Below are 17,728 nucleotides of genomic sequence, written 5' to 3'. Positions count from 1 at the left end.
ATATAACTTAAACCAGTGGTCGTCAAGCTAATCAAATTCTGTATACACCAAGCTGCAAAAAATAAAATCGGTGCACCCCAAGATTTAATTTTAATAAGCGCCGCTAGTGGTGGTGCTACGTAAACACTTTTACTAGTGAATGTCTCCTTTAAAGTCATAACTCAGTTTGTTTTTATATGCAAACTATTTAACAACTGAAAATGAGTTTTTTTACTTGATCCTCTTTTTAATTGACCTCTTTATTTGTTTTATCTTATTTTCACAATGATATTTTAGTTATATTGCTTTGTCTTACATACTTATTAATTGAATACTTCTCCGCAATTACTACAAAGTCCCCAGTTCAGTATTCTTTAAATACTTTATTACTTAATCTAACTCTATGTATTTTTTGTGTAATCTCAAAATTTTGTGCACCCCAAAAAAATTTTGTGTACACTAGTGTACACCTTGACGACCACTGACTTAAACGTTTTAAGGTTTTACTTCAAAAATTTAGAAAAACTTAGTTAGATGGTAGCTAGATTTTAAAATATTCACAATAAGAATGAGTGAGAACCTTGTGTCCTCGATAAGATAGTCTAGGTAGGAATAAAACGTTAACGCCTTATCAAAAACAAAGAACCAGAATTTTATTTTCACTTTGCAGAAAACGACCCCGTTAGAAGTTCGTGTGCGGAAGGTTTTAATGAAGATGCTGGATAGCGATGACGTCAGAATCAGGAGAAAAGTCGCTTCGACGTTGTGTGAAGTCACTATGACGTCAACTTGCAGGTCGCACCGAGACAGCAACGTCATAACGAATGTTGAGCTTCAGCGCAGGTATTTTACGTTATTTAAAATAAATCTTTACCAATTTTATGTTTAAGTTTATTAAGTCTATATTTAGCTTGACTTTAAATTAGTAAAGAATAACTTAGTTCAAAATAAAAACTTGACACAGAATTGTCTACATTTGACTCTTTATGGCGTTATAACATTTTTCAAAATTTTTATACCGTACTAAAATTTTTACACTATACTTATATTAGTATTTAGCAATTCTATTCTGACGAGAGCTAAATAAAATTACTAAATAAACTTTTAAAACTTTCAAAATGAGTGATTTATGTATCAAATTTGTAATAAAAATTAGTACCAAGACAAAACTTTTTAAGAACTTTTTTAATTTTAATTAGAGTTTTTCAAAAGTTTTATATGGTCATAACAATTTTTGTCGTCAATTATTCTAGAAGTTTTAAAAATTAACTTCTTAAATTTTAAAGCTAATGACCTTGAACTTTCACGAACTGTTTTTGCAAAACTTTTACAAGTTTAGCAACGATTAAACAAAAAACCTTTTTTGACTAAATTAATTGACAAAAAGCAGGGTTCGCACGCGTCAGGCTAAATCTGTTTTTTTATTTAAAAGTTTGAGAATCTCAGTTTTTCTCAGTTCAAATGCTTGAAAATTTTTGATGAAAAAAAATAAAGAAATCTTTTTAAGATCAAATTGAGATATTTATTTCTAAATAAAGATTTAGTTATTAAGTCAAAATCAGTCAGTTTTTAAAAATAAATGTTTAAAACCTTCTTAAAATCTCTAAAAACACTTTAAGAATCTTCCTTATTTTGTTTTGAGTATGTTATATATAATTATGAAAATTCATAAAAAAAATACAGTTTAGTTCAACAACTTAGCTGTTTGTTTGAATTTGTTTACATCAGCTAAGTTTTTCAGAGCTTAATTGGTTGAACTGTTTTAATTTCTAATTTAAAGGCTTTCTACCAAATACTTTTTTGATTAAAACTCTTAGCAGTTTATTCATATATTTTACTGTTTGTTTAAAGTTGTTAGAGATATTCATAACACTAAAACTTAGCCTTAAGATATAAGTACTAAGTTTTGTGGGAGTACAAATTTTAGGTACAATTTATTTTCCTTTACAAGGACAAAATATTAAAGGTTTTTTTTTATTTAAGTGTAATCTTTTTAAATCTGTTATGACATCAACAATCATTGGTTTTATTTAGAGTTTAGGATTTATATTTATACATTGATTTTAAGTATTAGTCAAAATAATATAATGAACAATTTTTACTTGTTTTAAATACTCGTGTAAGCGTTTCATTATTAATTATAATAAAATACGACAATGCACATCGTTTTATTATAAATATTCTGGTTATAATGTTTTTACTTAGTGCTTAATTAAATTGAACAATTGTGTTTAGTAATATATATAAAAATTTTACACTAGTAATAGATTAGATATAACACTTATTTTAAAACTTATCATTGAATTTGTTATGTTAAGGGCATAGGGGGGTCAATCACCTTTTCACAGTTTAGTTTTATTTTATTGAGTTGTAACTAAGCTATGAGTTGCTTTTTGCAGGTTTTTAAAGCTCAAAACATTTTTAAGATAAAGCTAGTTGAAGTCGGAGACTACAATATAATTAATCAAGACCCCCAATGCATAAAATGACTTCTAAAGGGGATTTTCCTTACTTTGAAAAAATGTCAGGCTAAATTGGTCTTAGTCAGGCTAAATGAAAAAAAATTCGCGCACGAACCCTGAAAAAGACAAAAGGCTCTTTCAAAGTATAATATTAGACTGAAGTAGTTTTAAACAATAGCTGTTAACTCTATATGGAAGTTTTTTTTTCCTTCGTTCTTTTTAGCACCGCTATATGAAGAACCCAATTAGTTTCATATATTTACTTAATGTTTTAAAACTTATTCTTTAATATGTTGAAAGTAGTCGAATTTGGTAAATATACCTAGAAAAAAATGTACGCGATGGAAATAACTGTTTTGTACAATTTTTTTTAGTTTTTTTTTTTACAAAAGGTGCGGCAAGCTATTCAGTGACTTTGTAAACGATGAACAAACGGATAATTTAAACGACGGAAATTCGAGGATGGTGAGCACTATGCTGAAAATATACCGTGGTTATGACAACAAGACAGACACGGATAAATTTATACACCCTGACAAGTTAATTCTTCTTAATTATTTTCTAAAACTTAGTGGTAGACTAAAGTTGCAATACATTATTTTCTCGAAGGTTTAAACTTCAACCATCATGAAATGTTGCACTTTTGTATACTCGTTTGCTCTTTACCGTTTAAGTTAAGTTATAGAATATAAATGTTATGCTAAAATACTTTAACAAAATTTGTTCTTAAGATTATATAAATTAAGTATTAAAATCAGCTTGTCGATGCTGATCAGCGAAGTTTGGCTGTTGCTTAGAAACAATCCGTCCCGCCACCTAGTGAGCGGTTGTGTGGAACTGCTGACCAGGTTGTCGCAGGATAATCTGAATTTGGACAACCTGGTTGCATGGAACTCGTACCTGTTCACTGCATTACCTAATAAAAATAAGTGAGTACTGACAAAATAATTAGTTTTTTTCAAAGTTTGCATGATTTTTGTAACATTGTAAATGTGTAATCACATAGATATTATCCAATTCAATTTTTAAGCTAATAAAATAAAATAGTTAAACATATTAAAAATTACATACTTTTATACAAACAAGCTTTCAACTTTTTTTTTTACATAAGCAAAAAGCTTCTGTTGGCTTATAATTTTGGTCTAATTTGTATTGACTTTTTTTTTATAATAAAGAATAAAACATGTATTATTCGACCTTTTGTTGATAGTTAAAAAAAAAATTGAATACTTACTTAAAAACTGTTGATAATTTTATTTGAAAATACAGAAATACTTCAAGGTTTCAACAGTCAACAGGATCACAAGAACTGCAAGTTGTGAGTTATTTTTAACTTAATTTTGTACTGATTTAAACACAAAAAAATAATTGGTGTGCATTTCATCTAAAACTTTTATTACTATATCAATATAAACTAAGTATTTAACACAATACTATTTTTAATCTAGCTTATTATCTTTAAAAAAATTTAGCCATTGTAAAAAAGAAGTTAGGAGTTACAATTTTTTTTTCTATAAAAAAATATTGTAACAATTATTTTAAGTTGAATAAAACCTTATTTTTAATAACGAAATATAACGTAGTTGAGCAAGCAAGTGCAGCAAAACGCAGGCATGCTAGCCTATTTGTACGATGTTCTCAACTTCAACAAGTGGTCTTGCCTGATGGACTTCAACTTTCACTGCAACCTCATCACTCTAGTAGGAAATGTTTGCTCCATGACTGCTTATAAAGGTACTTTATGCTTGTTTTAGTTTACATTTTTTTAATGATAATAAAGAATGGGTAATAAAATACAAAATACTAACAGTGCGGTAACAAAAAAAAAACGACTAACTTTAATTATTTTTTTAATATTTTGCTATACTTTTAGCTTATTCTTATATACAAATCTAAAAAAAATAGTGTATTTAACACGGTTTAAAAAAAAACGAAATTAATATTTTTTACTCCATCGTTGCTAACTTGTTGTAACTAGAATAACTATAAAAACTAAACTTTGATTAAGTTTGAAATAAAGAGTTGCTATCGTTTGTAAAAACAACAACTAAAAGTATTTTTTGAAGAGCTATTAGTTTTGTTTTTAACTAAACCAAAAAAATTCAACATTTATTTTTAAATTGTCAACTTTCTAACTGTTTTGTTTGGGCTTTGACGTGTTATAATTTAGTTTGGTGATTTTTTTCTTCTGGTAACAGGGTTTATTTTCTAACTAACTTTTTTTTATTTTATCACCCGATTCCGGTAGAATTGAAAACAACTGGAGTATTTTGTGATGATTACGTCATAATAGAAAATGGTTTGTTTGCTGTGTGAAGTCACTACAAAATAAATTCTAACTCCCATAATCATTAACCTGCATGGTGTCATTGTTTCTTGTGATCAGTAATTTTTAATTAATATCATAAAAATTAAAAACAAATTTAATTGACTCGATAATTGATTGTTTATATATTGTTAACAGTTTAATAGTTTTAACTGCAAAAAGTTTTAACTGACTTTATATTATATTTTTAAGTATTAAACACAAATTATTTCTTTATAGCAAACTATTGGCTGGTTTAAAACTATATTCATTATTATTTTAATTACGCAAATTTTTAAGAGTATAATTCTGATAATATTAATAACAAAGTTTAATTTTTTGTATATGTTTTTATAGTATTCATAACTTTTTTTTATTAAACTAGCATGCTCGATACCCATTGTATGCCATCTTATAAGATTTGATAAGTAAGTTAGCTTTTTTTAAAAATATTGTTAAGCTTTTTTTTTTCTTTTTATAAGTTATTGTACAACTAAATACATTTTTTCGTGTTATATTTCTAGTTTAGTTTATTTTGAACTTTTTATAATAATAATATAAATGTGTTTATAAAAGCTGTATCGGAAAGATTAATAGCAGACTTCCTTAAAAACTTGGCATAATAATTCTAACTTATTTTTTTGAATCATTTCAAATAATTAGACTCATGTAAAGTTCCAGTCCTACGGAGTATACCTTTATATGTTTAAGTTAATTTTTTAACTTTTTTACCTTTAACTTTTTTTTTAAACTAACATTTTTATCATTTAAAATTATTTTTTTTAAATATTTTTATGTAAGAATTTATCTATTTTCAAACAACTAGTTAATTGTTGCTAGTTGTTCTTTTATATGTGTAATTTATGAAAACAGGTTACCTGACGAAAATATCAAACGATATAGTGAGCAGATATTCGTGCAGACTTCTCCATCATCTCATTAAGATGACATCAATTTGTCATCATGTTGTGTCTGGCATCACTCCTGGTGCTAACATACACGGCACTAAAGTTAGTTTTTAAGTCGTATTTAGTTTATAAATTAACTAACTAATAAAGTTATCTGTAAATTTTCTGTGAAAACATGGTTTAAAACCTTAAAGGCAAAATTTCGCCAAAAAAAATATAATTTTTTCGTTTTTTCAAAAAAGTTTAGTGTATTTTAGGATAATCGTTGTAACAGCTTTAAAAGTAGAAAATTAAAATGTACATAGTATTATTTTTTTTTACTCAAGAGGATTAATGAAAATACAAATGTATTAATAAAACCGCAAAGATGTTTTAACTATATTCACACGGTCAATAATTTAACCTACTTACAAATAATTAAAAAAATTAAATTAAAACCTTCACAACTACCAATCGTGTAGCAAACGAAGAAACAGGAAAAATCTTCGGCCCAGCAAAAACCAAGCAACCAAAACAAAGAAGTTTGTAAGGCGCATGTCGTGTGTTATAAGCATGTGTACATTTGAATAATTGCTTAAGCATAATTTTTTTTAATCCTTTGAAGTCGACTTCGATTTCTTCACTTTTTGTAGTTACAGTATTTAGATAAATGGCTGTGAAATGCACAGTAAAAGTATGGTATGAAAAAGTTACTAACAAATGCAAAGATTTCTGCTGATGCTCACAATTTAAGAGTGTTATATCTTTGCTCATGCACGTTTTAGACTAAAATGTTTTTGACTGAAAAATAGTTTTTATACTTCTGGTAATAATAATAAAAAAGTTTTTGGTAAAAATGATTACGTGTAAAATTAAAAAAATATTTTAGTTAATTGGATTTACTAAACTTTTGTTGTATGTTTATATATTCTTATTTATAATAATTTCTGAGTAAAAAGTCTAAGTATAAATAGTTTTTCTACATAATTATATAAATTTCAACTATTTAGAAACTGTGTAAATAATCACAGTAACCTTTACCATTTTAGATCATTTTGTTATATCTTTACAACTTGTATGAAAGTTTTTAATGAATACTTAACTCATATAATAATTTGTGTCTTTAATTCACAATATTCATAATCAAAGTGGACAATTTGCGGATTATAATTAATGGGTTTGAAATAGTTAATGCTAAGTATTGAAGTCGTAATTCAAAGTAACTTTTATAATTTTTCTTTTATAATTTTATAACTTTTTTTATAATTACTTTTCTCTTGTTAAAAAGAGTTTAATTTTGATAAATCTTGATTGAACATTTATATTTTGTTTTATGTAATTTTCAAAACACTTATTGTTGAACTGTAACTATTTTAAATTTTTTTATGACCATTACACAACTGTAAACTGAAAAATAAGCTAAAGTTATGTTTAATTTTACTACAATTTGTAAAATAAATATACTAATTTGTTAAAATTGAATTTTATATAATTTTTTTACTTTTTAGTCTTTTTTTATTATTTTTAACTGTTTTTATAATTTGTAACACATAGAATTAACTTACATGTTTTCTTAAGAGTGTTTTTTAAAAACTATGTAGTACATTTCGATGGTACAATGTCGTAAGCACGTAAATTGATCTTTTAAAATCAAGCACAAATTTAATCTAACAGACTCCTGATCTAAAAATCTTAAATACACTTCTTAATTTTTTTACGCTTGCTTTTAAATTTAAATTTGTCGACATATATGATTTTTATAATTAGAATAGTTTGCAAAGTAGTTGCTTTATTGAACTAACGTACTCTATGTTAAACTAACAACACAGTTTCATGAGTTCTTTATAAATTTTACTACAAATGCTGGAAGATAACGAGTAAAAAATAATTTTGTGTTTTTTTCTCAAAAGAAACTATAGGTATGAGTAAAAATATTAATAACTAAAAATAACTACAATCAGGGCTGCCACGAGGTCAGAAAAAACTTTTAAAAAATACAAAAGTCAGGAAATTTGACAAAACTTGAAAAAACGTCAGATTTTGTCAGTTTCAAATTTACAAAATTCATTATTTTCCCAAACCTTCAAATGGTAAAAAAATAATTAAAAATATTTTAAAGTCAGACTAAAATTTAAAATTTATTTAGGAATTTACAAAGTTACATACTTTACAATGCCTTCATCTGGTAAAATTTAATATAATATCCTTTATAATATTGCAAAATTTTTCTATTAACATATTGAATAACTACCCTATTTGAACAAACCGTTTATGTATGCAATCTGTGGCAAGGACACTTCCATAATGAATCTGTGATATATACACAATAATTTATCTTGCACAATTTTAAAATCAAAGTGTTTTTTGTTTAAGTAAATAATTAAGTTCTTTATAATTAAGCACTAAGTTTAGTATTTTATGTAACAAGTTTATATGTATTCTTTACCTCTTTGTAATGTTTTTAGAAGTTGTTTAAAATTTAAAAAAAAAGTTATAAGAGAGGTATATTAAAAATAAGATTGAAAGCTTTAAGTTTCAAGTGTTTGATTATGTTTTTTAGAACAAGTTTAAATTAAGAGTTTGATTTAAAAAAATTCAGGAAAACTTTAGTAAAAAGTCAGGAAATTTTTCTCAGCTTGATCTGTGGCAACCCTGTACAATACTTATCAATAATAACATTTTTAGTTTACAAAAGGTAATTAATTAGCTTTAACTATGGCACTATAAAAGATTATGTAGAAGATGTGTAATACAACTTAAAGTAATTAAATATAATAGTTAAAACGATTTAAGTTAGGAATAGTTTTACACGGGTACTTATACTTATAGTTTATATGTATAAATTACACACATTCGTCTTCTACTTTTTATTTTCTATTTCCTTGAAGCAATTATTTTTTAATGATACAAACACACAGAGAAACGTACGTCAGTTCAATAAAGCAAGTACTTTGCGCAATGTTGTCATTGCTATATTCCAAGAAACTTGCTTTGTTTGGATTTCTTTTTACAAAATGTTTTAAATCTAATATTTTGCAATATTTGTGTTTTATTTTAAATTTAGTTGTTTGAATTAGTTAAATAAAATTTATTAATAAAATTTTAACTTTACAAGTTTTAATACTAATCAAACTTTTTATTTAATTCCTAATTGAAGCTCTAATATTCTTCTTTGGTTATATTTTCAACTTTCTTATTAATCCATTTCCAAAATTTAATTCTATAAAAAAAACTGTAGTAAACAGATACATAATTTAAATTAACATAATATATTTTCACTTACACAAGAATTTATTAGCAAAAACCTATTATATTTTGCAATGAAAAATTAACTAGATTGCTAATTTTAAACACAGAAAAAATCTTGATAAAATATTTTTAAAACTTTAAATAGAAATATTTCAGGAGAATGATGTGAAAGAAAAAGCTGGAAATTTTTCTTCAGATAAAAACTTGATGAAGTTTTACAGTCAAGTAGTTGGAGCTTATTCCACTTACAAGGTTGTAAAGTAACTATTTGAATTTAATATTTCATATTTACACAAGCTATTTTAATAGAGCAAATTATTTATTAATTTAAACTGTAAAAATCTTAAAACAAATAACTTAGACTTGTTTAAGTTTAAATGTAAATAATTTTTTAACTATCTTATAATTTATTTTTTACAGCGGAACTTGAACCACCTGGAAAATGAGGACAAGTTTCTGATGTTTTCTTCTGCCGTGCTTAAAATGCTCAATCAAATACTGGAAGTAACTGTGTTCGAGGATATTTGCAATTACATTGATGAAATACTCATTTATTTGAACTCTTTGTTTCACCACCAACCAACTCTGACTATTCGGTATGTTGCTTCACTTGCCTAAGTAAATTGTTTCAATCACTAATTCCTAAATTGAAATATAACACTACAATATGTACATTTTTAAATGATTTCCATTTCCAATAAACAGTGGTTTCAAAATACAGCTAATTATTTCGATTCGTTGTTTACAAGTTGAAGTATTTATATTCTAAAAATAGTAAAAGTAATCACTTAAAATTCACTAGTATAAAGTAGTTAAACGATGTTTAAAAACTACTAGCTGTTTCTAATAATATTATTTTCAAATAGATGTGTTCATCAACTTTTGAAGTCATTATTCGGTACAAACTTGATAAATCAGCTTCCTGCGGTAAAACCTGACAGAGAAAATGTGCAACTATCGACTTTCTATTTTGAAAACCCGAAGAAAATCAGTTTCTTCAACCAGGTAGGCTCACAAATTTAATTTAAAATTTGTTTAAATAATATTTTCAAAGCATAGAAAACACCAAAAAGTAAACATTTTAAATGTTTTCGCAGTAATGCTAAAATTACTATTAGTGTACCAGCTAGAAGGCTGGTAAATGTTGCCAAGATTTAAATACATCAGTATCCAAAACTTTAAAATCTCGTGCAAAGTAGATCACTTGTTTTAAAAAATCAGTCAACTATATACTTTCTATGGCTGACACATGTATATAACGTACAGACCATCAAAATAGTTATTGCTAACTTTATGAAATATTTACCTAATTTCAGCTTTTTCATCAACCTCTGAACAACTTGACAGTGACAATTGCCAACTCAACTTATTATGACTCAATCACCTCTAAAGATGCTAACAAAAATGGGTGGTTCGGTTCAATTAAGAAAAAAGTTTGTATTTTCTTTAAAATTAATAACCGTTTTTTGTAACTACAAATGAAAATCTGTACTCAAAAAATTAATGAGTGTTGAACCAAAATGTATACCAAAACAAAATATTCAGTCTTTTTAAAGCTTAATTTTTTTTTTAAGTTTGATATAAAAAATTAAGGTAGAACAAAAACTACAACAAGTGAACGACAAAACATCGGGAAACACAAGTAACAGGGCGGCAAATAATAGCAACAAAGTTTCAATACAAAATTACATTCGATTGTTTGAAAATATTGTTATCAAATCTCTCAAGTTATACACCTCAACTAATAACTCTATACTACAGGTATACAAAAAAATTATTTTTTAAATGCATGATTTATTATAAACGATATAATGTGTAACACTATTATATAAATTCGAACATTTAGTTTAAAACAAAAAAGGTAAGAAAGTGTTCATAGCACATTTAATTAATGCAAAATGTTTTCTATAACATAAAATACCTTGTCTCTTAGCTAAGTTCTCCAATTCTAAAAAATAACTTTATTGATTTGTCTGTTTTCAGATGAAAATTTTTTTTTTTATATTGAGAATTTTTCTTTTAAATTAATTTATAGCTTAAAATGCAATTTTACTTATTTTATAATCATCTACTGAAACAATTATTCGAACAGACCAGTGTAGTTGATTTGCTGTCCCAATTAGTTCAGTTACGAGTGAACTACTGCATGCTGGACAGCGATCAGGTTTTCATCAAGTTTCTCGTCAAACAGTTCGAATCTATTGAAAACGGCCTTGTTAGTTTGTAGATGAAGAATTTTGTTACTTGTTTAGTACTTGTGGTAGTTGTTTTAAAATTCTAATGCTGTCTAAACTATAAGACTATTCAATTAATATTTTCGTTACTATCAGTTTGTTTTTTATCTTATTAATACTTATTCTACATAACTTACGTTTTAAAACTCTTTAGTAAAACTATAACGATTGTTATATCCGAAAGTAGATGCAATAAAAAAGTTAGTTTATAGATGAACAATTTTGTGCTTTGTACCTTATTGAAACTTGCACTGAATACTATTTTCAGAATCCAACGCTGTGAAAGCTGTATGACTCATCAACATTTTTTTTTAGTTTTTACTTTAAACTCATTTTTCTATTTTATAAGTATTTATTCCTGATAGTAAACATTTTTAAATTCTTTACTAAAGCTTTTATGATCGTTATCTTCAAAAGTATATATAATTCAATAGCTATACTCTCTTACTCCTTAATTGACAAATAATTTTTCGACTTCTTTAAAACTATTCACAAACATTCCACGCAGATGATTGGATCGGAGCGTTTAATTCCTCATGTATTCTTCTTTATGGTCCTCCTCTCCTACGAGAGCCACCACACTAAAAGCATAATAACCATGTCCAAAGTCATCCAGCTGTACGCAGGACTAAACGCTTCCGGACAACACCCTCTCACACACGGTAGTTTTGTTTTTTGGTAAAAGTTCTAGCTTTGTTTTTAGCTTGTTACTTGTATTAAAAGTTGTGTCTCAAAGGTGTTTTTTTAATTTTCACACACGTTTTTCCGTTGAAAATGTCTTAATAAATGACGAAAGCTTTGAATAACATTGTATGGTATGTTTTACTCAGACAGTTTGTTTAAAGCTCAAGAGCATTTAAGTTTTTTTTTACAGTAATACCAGCATTGGAGCCGATAGTGTTCGATTTGTTCGTTCACAGAGTATCGAGCCGGCAGACCGCGCAGGAGCTTTCAACGCAGCAAGAATTTATCAGGGTGACGATCATCAAGCTCCTGAAATATCCTCAGGTTTTCAATAGATTTATATTTTTATGTATAATACAAAGTATTTTTTTTACATTTCGTGTGTTAATTAAACACATAAGTCGTTGTTTTTTATCAGTCAGTTATATACTTTTTTGCTAACAAAGCTTATAATTTTACAGAGTTACGGTATGCTTGCATGTATGCTCAAGTACTACCAGAAAGAAACTTCAAAACAGGATGTTTATAAGAAATTTTCAAGGCAAATTGCAGACTCACTGTTTCCACTTCTTCTCAAACTTAAAGTTTAAATTTATCCAATATTTAAAAATAAATGTATCAAGTTTTAATAAGAAGATAAAAAAGTTTATTTTTAATATTACACAAAATCTATTGCTGTCATTTTGTTTTGTCTATCCGTAAATAAAATTTCAAAGCGAGTTAAAAGTGAAATGTCTATCTTTTTTTTAGTTGCCTGTTTTACAAGTTTCAACTTACTTCTAGATGTTTGCAACTAATTTAATTTATAAAATATAAAAGTCAAAGACTTTTGTCCACCTAAATAGATTGATTGAATATTAAGTAAGTAATTTTTAATTTTAACTTTATGAAAAATTTATCTAACTTCAGATAGAAAGTTTGTGTTACAAACACATACAGCAACTACACACTATAGTGTCACTTTTGCAACATGCCTCGTTCAAGCCCTACGAAGTTTTACTTCCCATCATGTTCGATGTACCGCAGAACATCGTTAGTTACGATCTTATTAATAAGCTTCTAATTTTTTATCGCTAAATTTTTGTCTGGAGTTAATTTTTGCGTAGTTTAGCTCATACGAAGTTATAAATTAACTTAAAAACGTACGTTTTTCTTAGTTGCAAATTTAAAAAAAAATCCTTAAAAAATTATGTAAAATATCTCAAATCATTACAAATAAATTCCAGAACTCCATGGTAGTTTTTCAGCGATGGTTAAGCAAGTTTTTAGTTCTGCTCAGACTAGTTATCTGTCAAGTTCCACAAAATGAACTTTTATCGTGCATTCAAAGATCATTGCCTAAAGTTTGTTTTAAAAATGTTTAATCTAGAAGAGTCAAATAACTAAATTTAGTTGATTGACAGTTTAGGTTTTTATTCTACTATCTTATTATAAACATATTTTTTTAATACTGATTTACTACTAGTAGTAGTACTGATTTAATGTACTTTTAAAAGATATAAGAATTAGTTTTCGTAAGAGGAATCCTTTTAAATTTTTTTATTTTTTAGAACAACTTTTTTTTTTACTTCATTGGTAGTTTATGATTTTTTTTCAAATAAATTAATCTACAAGTATACCTTGTTTTTTATAATTTACCTGTTGAAACTCTTTTACTTAATAAAATTACATCAGTCGTTTTTATTTGAGTGTTGTATAAGCAAGAGTAATGAACAAACTTATATTTAGGTACAAGGATTTAACAAGAGAGTGTTTTTTCCTTTTAATATTGAAACAAAGCCAACTTCACCAATACAATACCGTAAATCATCAAAAAACCCAAATGAAGCAATACAAATATTTCTTACTGAGTTAGTATACATTTCAAAGTTATTTGTTTTATTGCTTTAGACTAAAGATTTTTTTGTAGTTATACAAGACACTATTTTTATAACTGGCTATATTTACAAGTTTTAATATCATTCGATTTACTATCTACCTTTACTATTATTTTGACCTTAAGTGGATACCTGTTCGTAGTAGGATAAAGTAATAGAATCTATAATTTTACTATTTATATTTAAAATTCAACATTAATTTACTATATTAAAATTGAGAAAAAGATTAAAATTGTAATTAAAAAGTTACGAGTTTTAAGATTTAAGCATTATCTTTAGTTTATTTTGGTATTATCGCGGTTGCCAAAAAACCGGGAATTTGAAAAATTTGAAAAAAAAACTTGAAAATCTGAAATTTTAAACCAATTTTACATTTAAACAATAAAGTTTTGATTAGATACAAAAAATCTGTCATATACTTATTTTATTTTGTGACATTTAGAATTTTGTTCATGATATAACACTTTTAAAGAAGCATTACAGTATATTTAAATCTTGTTATACTATTTAAAACAGTGTTTTACCTTTGATTTATTTTTATACTAAAAATAGACCAAAAAAATTGTACTTTTAAAAACTTTAATAAATTTTTCAAAAAAACTATTGGCAACCCTGTTTTATGCAATAAAACTCTTCTAAAAAGTGTTTTCTAGTTCACTATTTTTTTTTTCTGTTTCTTTTTTTATCAGGTTAGAACTTAATCATACAATTATTTCTAAATATGTTTTTGCAATAAAATTTAAAATTTTGTTTAAAGTACACGTTAAATTTTGTATTAAAAATTTATAAACAATAAACTTGTAAATTCAAACGTTTAGAACCAGTAAAGTAGAAAATTAAACATCATATAAGAATTTAAGTAGACTTATAACAAATAAAGTCTTAAAAGTGCATCATTGCATTAAGTAAAACTAAGTATTGGTATCAGTCAATCTTATACACAATACATCAATCATTATAATAAGATACTTTATGTTTGATAAATAATTATTCAATTACAAAACAGTTCTGTTTTTTTTAATGCATCAAAATTTATGGGGTAGCTGTCTAATTTGCACGAGCGTACGAAATTTCACGAGGGGACAAAATTGCACGAGTGCACAACGTTGCACGAAGATACTTTTGCACGAGCATACAATTTTGCACGGAGATATTTTTGCACGGGTTAATATTTCTTTTTTAGTTTTTTTTTTTGTTACCCCTAACCGTTACCGTCGGTCGGTAGCTTTTTTTTTTGATATTTTTTTTATTTTTGATAACTTTTTTAATAATAATTTTTATTAATTGTTTTATTATTTTCACTATCACTGTTACCCCTAACTCTTACCCTCGGCCAGTAACTTTTTTTTATTTCTTTAATTATTAAACTTTTTTTTAGTTTCTTTTTTCTGTATTTTTTTACTCTCGTGCAAAATTGACCCTTCGTGCAATTTTGTTCCCTCGTGCAATTTTGCCCTCGTACAAATTTGGCTTTGTGCAATTTAGTGCACTCGTGCAATTTTGTTCTCGTGCAATTTAGATCCGTTCCCAAATTTATGATATAAAAGTCTAGAAAAAACTAGTTTTTTATAAAAATAAATAAAAAAACTTAAAATTTGTTTTTTTTTTATGTTTTGTACCTTTTGAAATTCTCAATAAGTGTTTTAAGACTTTAAAAAAATCTTTACCTAAAGTTTAAATTTATTTTAAGATTTTTAAATGAAGTTATGTTGGTGTCGGCTAAAGTCACTTTCAAGGTTTCAGAAAACTGTCATGACCAAGAAAACCTGAAAAGTTATGATAAACTTCAATCACAGCTTTTGTCTGAGCTATTACTTAGTTTCATATATATTTACAGATGTGGTTAGTTTTCAATTCAAACTTGTTAATTGAAAAAAAAATTTTTAATTACTTCTACTTTTTTTCTGTAATTTTAATACGCTTAATAACTTAATTTAATTGACAGAAACTTTAATATGTCAGGGTATTAAATACTTGTGTGCTTATTTGTTTACTGGTGACTTGCCGCTGATATTTTTAGTAACTTGTTTTCTTATAACACAATATTAGTTTTTAAAAGTTATCTAATTTTGATAAAAGTAGAAAACTGCATGCCAAATTTTGTCTCGAAAAAAATTAGACAATATGTTTTGTTAATCTTATTTGTATACAGTTAAAAGTAGTAATTATAATTAGTTTTTAAACATTTTTTCAATAAAATTTAGTTGTACATTTTTACATCGGTTAATTACAGGTATATAAGTGAACTTATAGAATTGATTTATATAATAAATGTTTCAATTCTAGCATTTTTGCTCTTCTATTTCAACTTATTTGCATAGTAATGGTAAAAATAAGTGTTTTCACTTTTTTTTTTGAAACGTTGTCTTATTCATTGTTTAGATTTTGATCATTGTATTTTTGAATTCATTTTATTTTTATAAACATTTTTTTAAACGTTTTTATGACTTTTTTTATGGTTTGATCTCTATTAGTGTTTTAAGTTGACCTAAAAATCTTTAACTAATTTTTGCAATAACAGACAACTTCAAAGGAGTGCTGCTCCCTTCTCCGCAAGAGTCGCAACACGGAAAGTTGGAGGAAATATCGACGGTGTTCATGCGTATCATGCACTTCACACCATGCCTTTCCCTACTATGGCTGTATTTCCTCACTTCAACATCGAACTTGTGTGTCAAACCATTTCAATATTTATCTTCTGTTTCAAGTAAGAGATGTTCTGACCGTTTAGTTAAAGTTGTTTACTTGTTTTCTATAAAGTAGAAATAAAAAACACTTTTGATCTAAACTCAAGCGTTATTACAAACTATCTTAACTTTAACAAATTCTGTAATAAGTAAAGATTTTCAAAGTAAACTCGAGTTTTATTAAATATTTTATGTGCAATGTGCAGTTCATATTTTTTATCAGCGATAAAGCAAGCAATTTTTAAAAAATAAAATGCATATTTGTTATAGGTTAATTAATTTTTTTTGTTTTATTCTAGCTACTTTTTTAGCAGTTACAGTTACCCCTCGCGAATCTACGCACTCGTTTAGTTAATCATTTTATAATTATTAAAAAATGCAAAAAATAATAATTTAAAAAATTGTAATACTGTAAATTTATTGTATTTTTTTATTAACCAAATATTTTTTATGCAAATCAACAATATTTAAAGTAAGTGATTAAAAAATACATGAGAAGATAGACTTTTAATAAAATTGAGAATTTTACATTTTTAGTTTGTACCCTCCATAAGGAACTTATTTAACTATATATGACTTTGCTCTTTATATATTAAGTTTCTTAGCCCCCCTTTATACCTTTAAATCAAACAAGATACAATGTTCAATTCCTCACACTATTTTAGGCACATAGTTTCATTTCAACTGAATATCAATGTATCTCAACTTTTAGCTAATTTGTTCCTTGCCCACTTAAGATTAAACTTGTCTTGTATGTTATTAGAGAAAAATATTGCAAGTATTCCAATACCATGCAAGACAAGTTTACCCTTAGGTTGGTAAGGAACAAAGTAGAAAACAACATGCTTTGTATACACATAAACTATTTTTATCAAAAACTTTTTACATATAAGTACAATTTAGGTGAAAATTACTTTGGTAAGGAAAAAAGGTGAGAAAGTCACCAAACTGTATTTAATCAAAAACATTGTAAGAAAAAACAGCCAACAAAGTAGGTATATTTGATACCTCTTGTTTAGTTACGCACTTTCGCTGTGGACACAATGTGCGTAAATTCGCGAGAGGTGACTGTAATGTATAAAATATTTAAGAGAAAAAGAAAATTGTATTGTCGTTTTAGGAAAAAAGGATCATCAAATAATGGCGTTGATAAATGAAGAAATAATAAAAAGAGGAGCTTTAATAACTTCGTGCGACTACATTGTTGGTTACATATTTTTTTATTAACTGGTGCAAACTTTTACTCTTAAATATTTGAGTAAATTTTGTATGATGTTGTAAACATCACAATTTGAAATACATAAATTTTTAGTATTACAATTGTTAATGTTGAAATAACTTTGGTATAGAAAATTTTATTAAAA

General features: G+C 26.1%; 1 protein-coding gene across 4 annotated transcripts in view; it reads left to right on the top strand.

Moving 5' to 3' along the window:
* LOC145831221 (huntingtin-like) overlaps positions 1-17,728 on the top strand; it is a 39,371-nt gene that overhangs the window by 7,964 nt on the left and 13,679 nt on the right. For 2 of the 4 annotated variants that reach the window (XM_082938366.1, XM_082938370.1), the window contains exons 14-36: positions 650-822; positions 2,834-2,980; positions 3,200-3,370; positions 3,711-3,759; positions 4,025-4,175; positions 4,690-4,740; positions 5,620-5,756; positions 6,116-6,175; positions 9,039-9,134; positions 9,303-9,478; positions 9,749-9,887; positions 10,199-10,315; positions 10,476-10,643; positions 10,975-11,097; positions 11,625-11,778; positions 11,991-12,124; positions 12,262-12,384; positions 12,710-12,832; positions 13,027-13,143; positions 13,529-13,650; positions 15,368-15,519; positions 16,199-16,384; positions 17,485-17,567. In XM_082938366.1, the coding sequence (XP_082794492.1) occupies positions 650-822; positions 2,834-2,980; positions 3,200-3,370; positions 3,711-3,759; positions 4,025-4,175; positions 4,690-4,740; positions 5,620-5,756; positions 6,116-6,175; positions 9,039-9,134; positions 9,303-9,478; positions 9,749-9,887; positions 10,199-10,315; positions 10,476-10,643; positions 10,975-11,097; positions 11,625-11,778; positions 11,991-12,124; positions 12,262-12,384; positions 12,710-12,832; positions 13,027-13,143; positions 13,529-13,650; positions 15,368-15,519; positions 16,199-16,384; positions 17,485-17,567 (2,952 nt within the window). The remainder of the gene's footprint in view (positions 1-649; positions 823-2,833; positions 2,981-3,199; positions 3,371-3,710; positions 3,760-4,024; positions 4,176-4,689; positions 4,741-5,619; positions 5,757-6,115; positions 6,176-9,038; positions 9,135-9,302; positions 9,479-9,748; positions 9,888-10,198; positions 10,316-10,475; positions 10,644-10,974; positions 11,098-11,624; positions 11,779-11,990; positions 12,125-12,261; positions 12,385-12,709; positions 12,833-13,026; positions 13,144-13,528; positions 13,651-15,367; positions 15,520-16,198; positions 16,385-17,484; positions 17,568-17,728) is intronic. The other 2 variants (XM_082938368.1, XM_082938369.1) reach the window with 2 other exon arrangements.

The sequence above is a fragment of the Thalia democratica genome, chromosome 3 (assembly GCF_965202585.1).
Source record: "Thalia democratica chromosome 3, ktThaDemo2.hap1.1, whole genome shotgun sequence".
Lineage (NCBI taxonomy): Eukaryota > Metazoa > Chordata > Thaliacea > Salpida > Salpidae > Thalia > Thalia democratica.
This window is presented reverse-complemented; position numbering and strand designations above follow the sequence as displayed.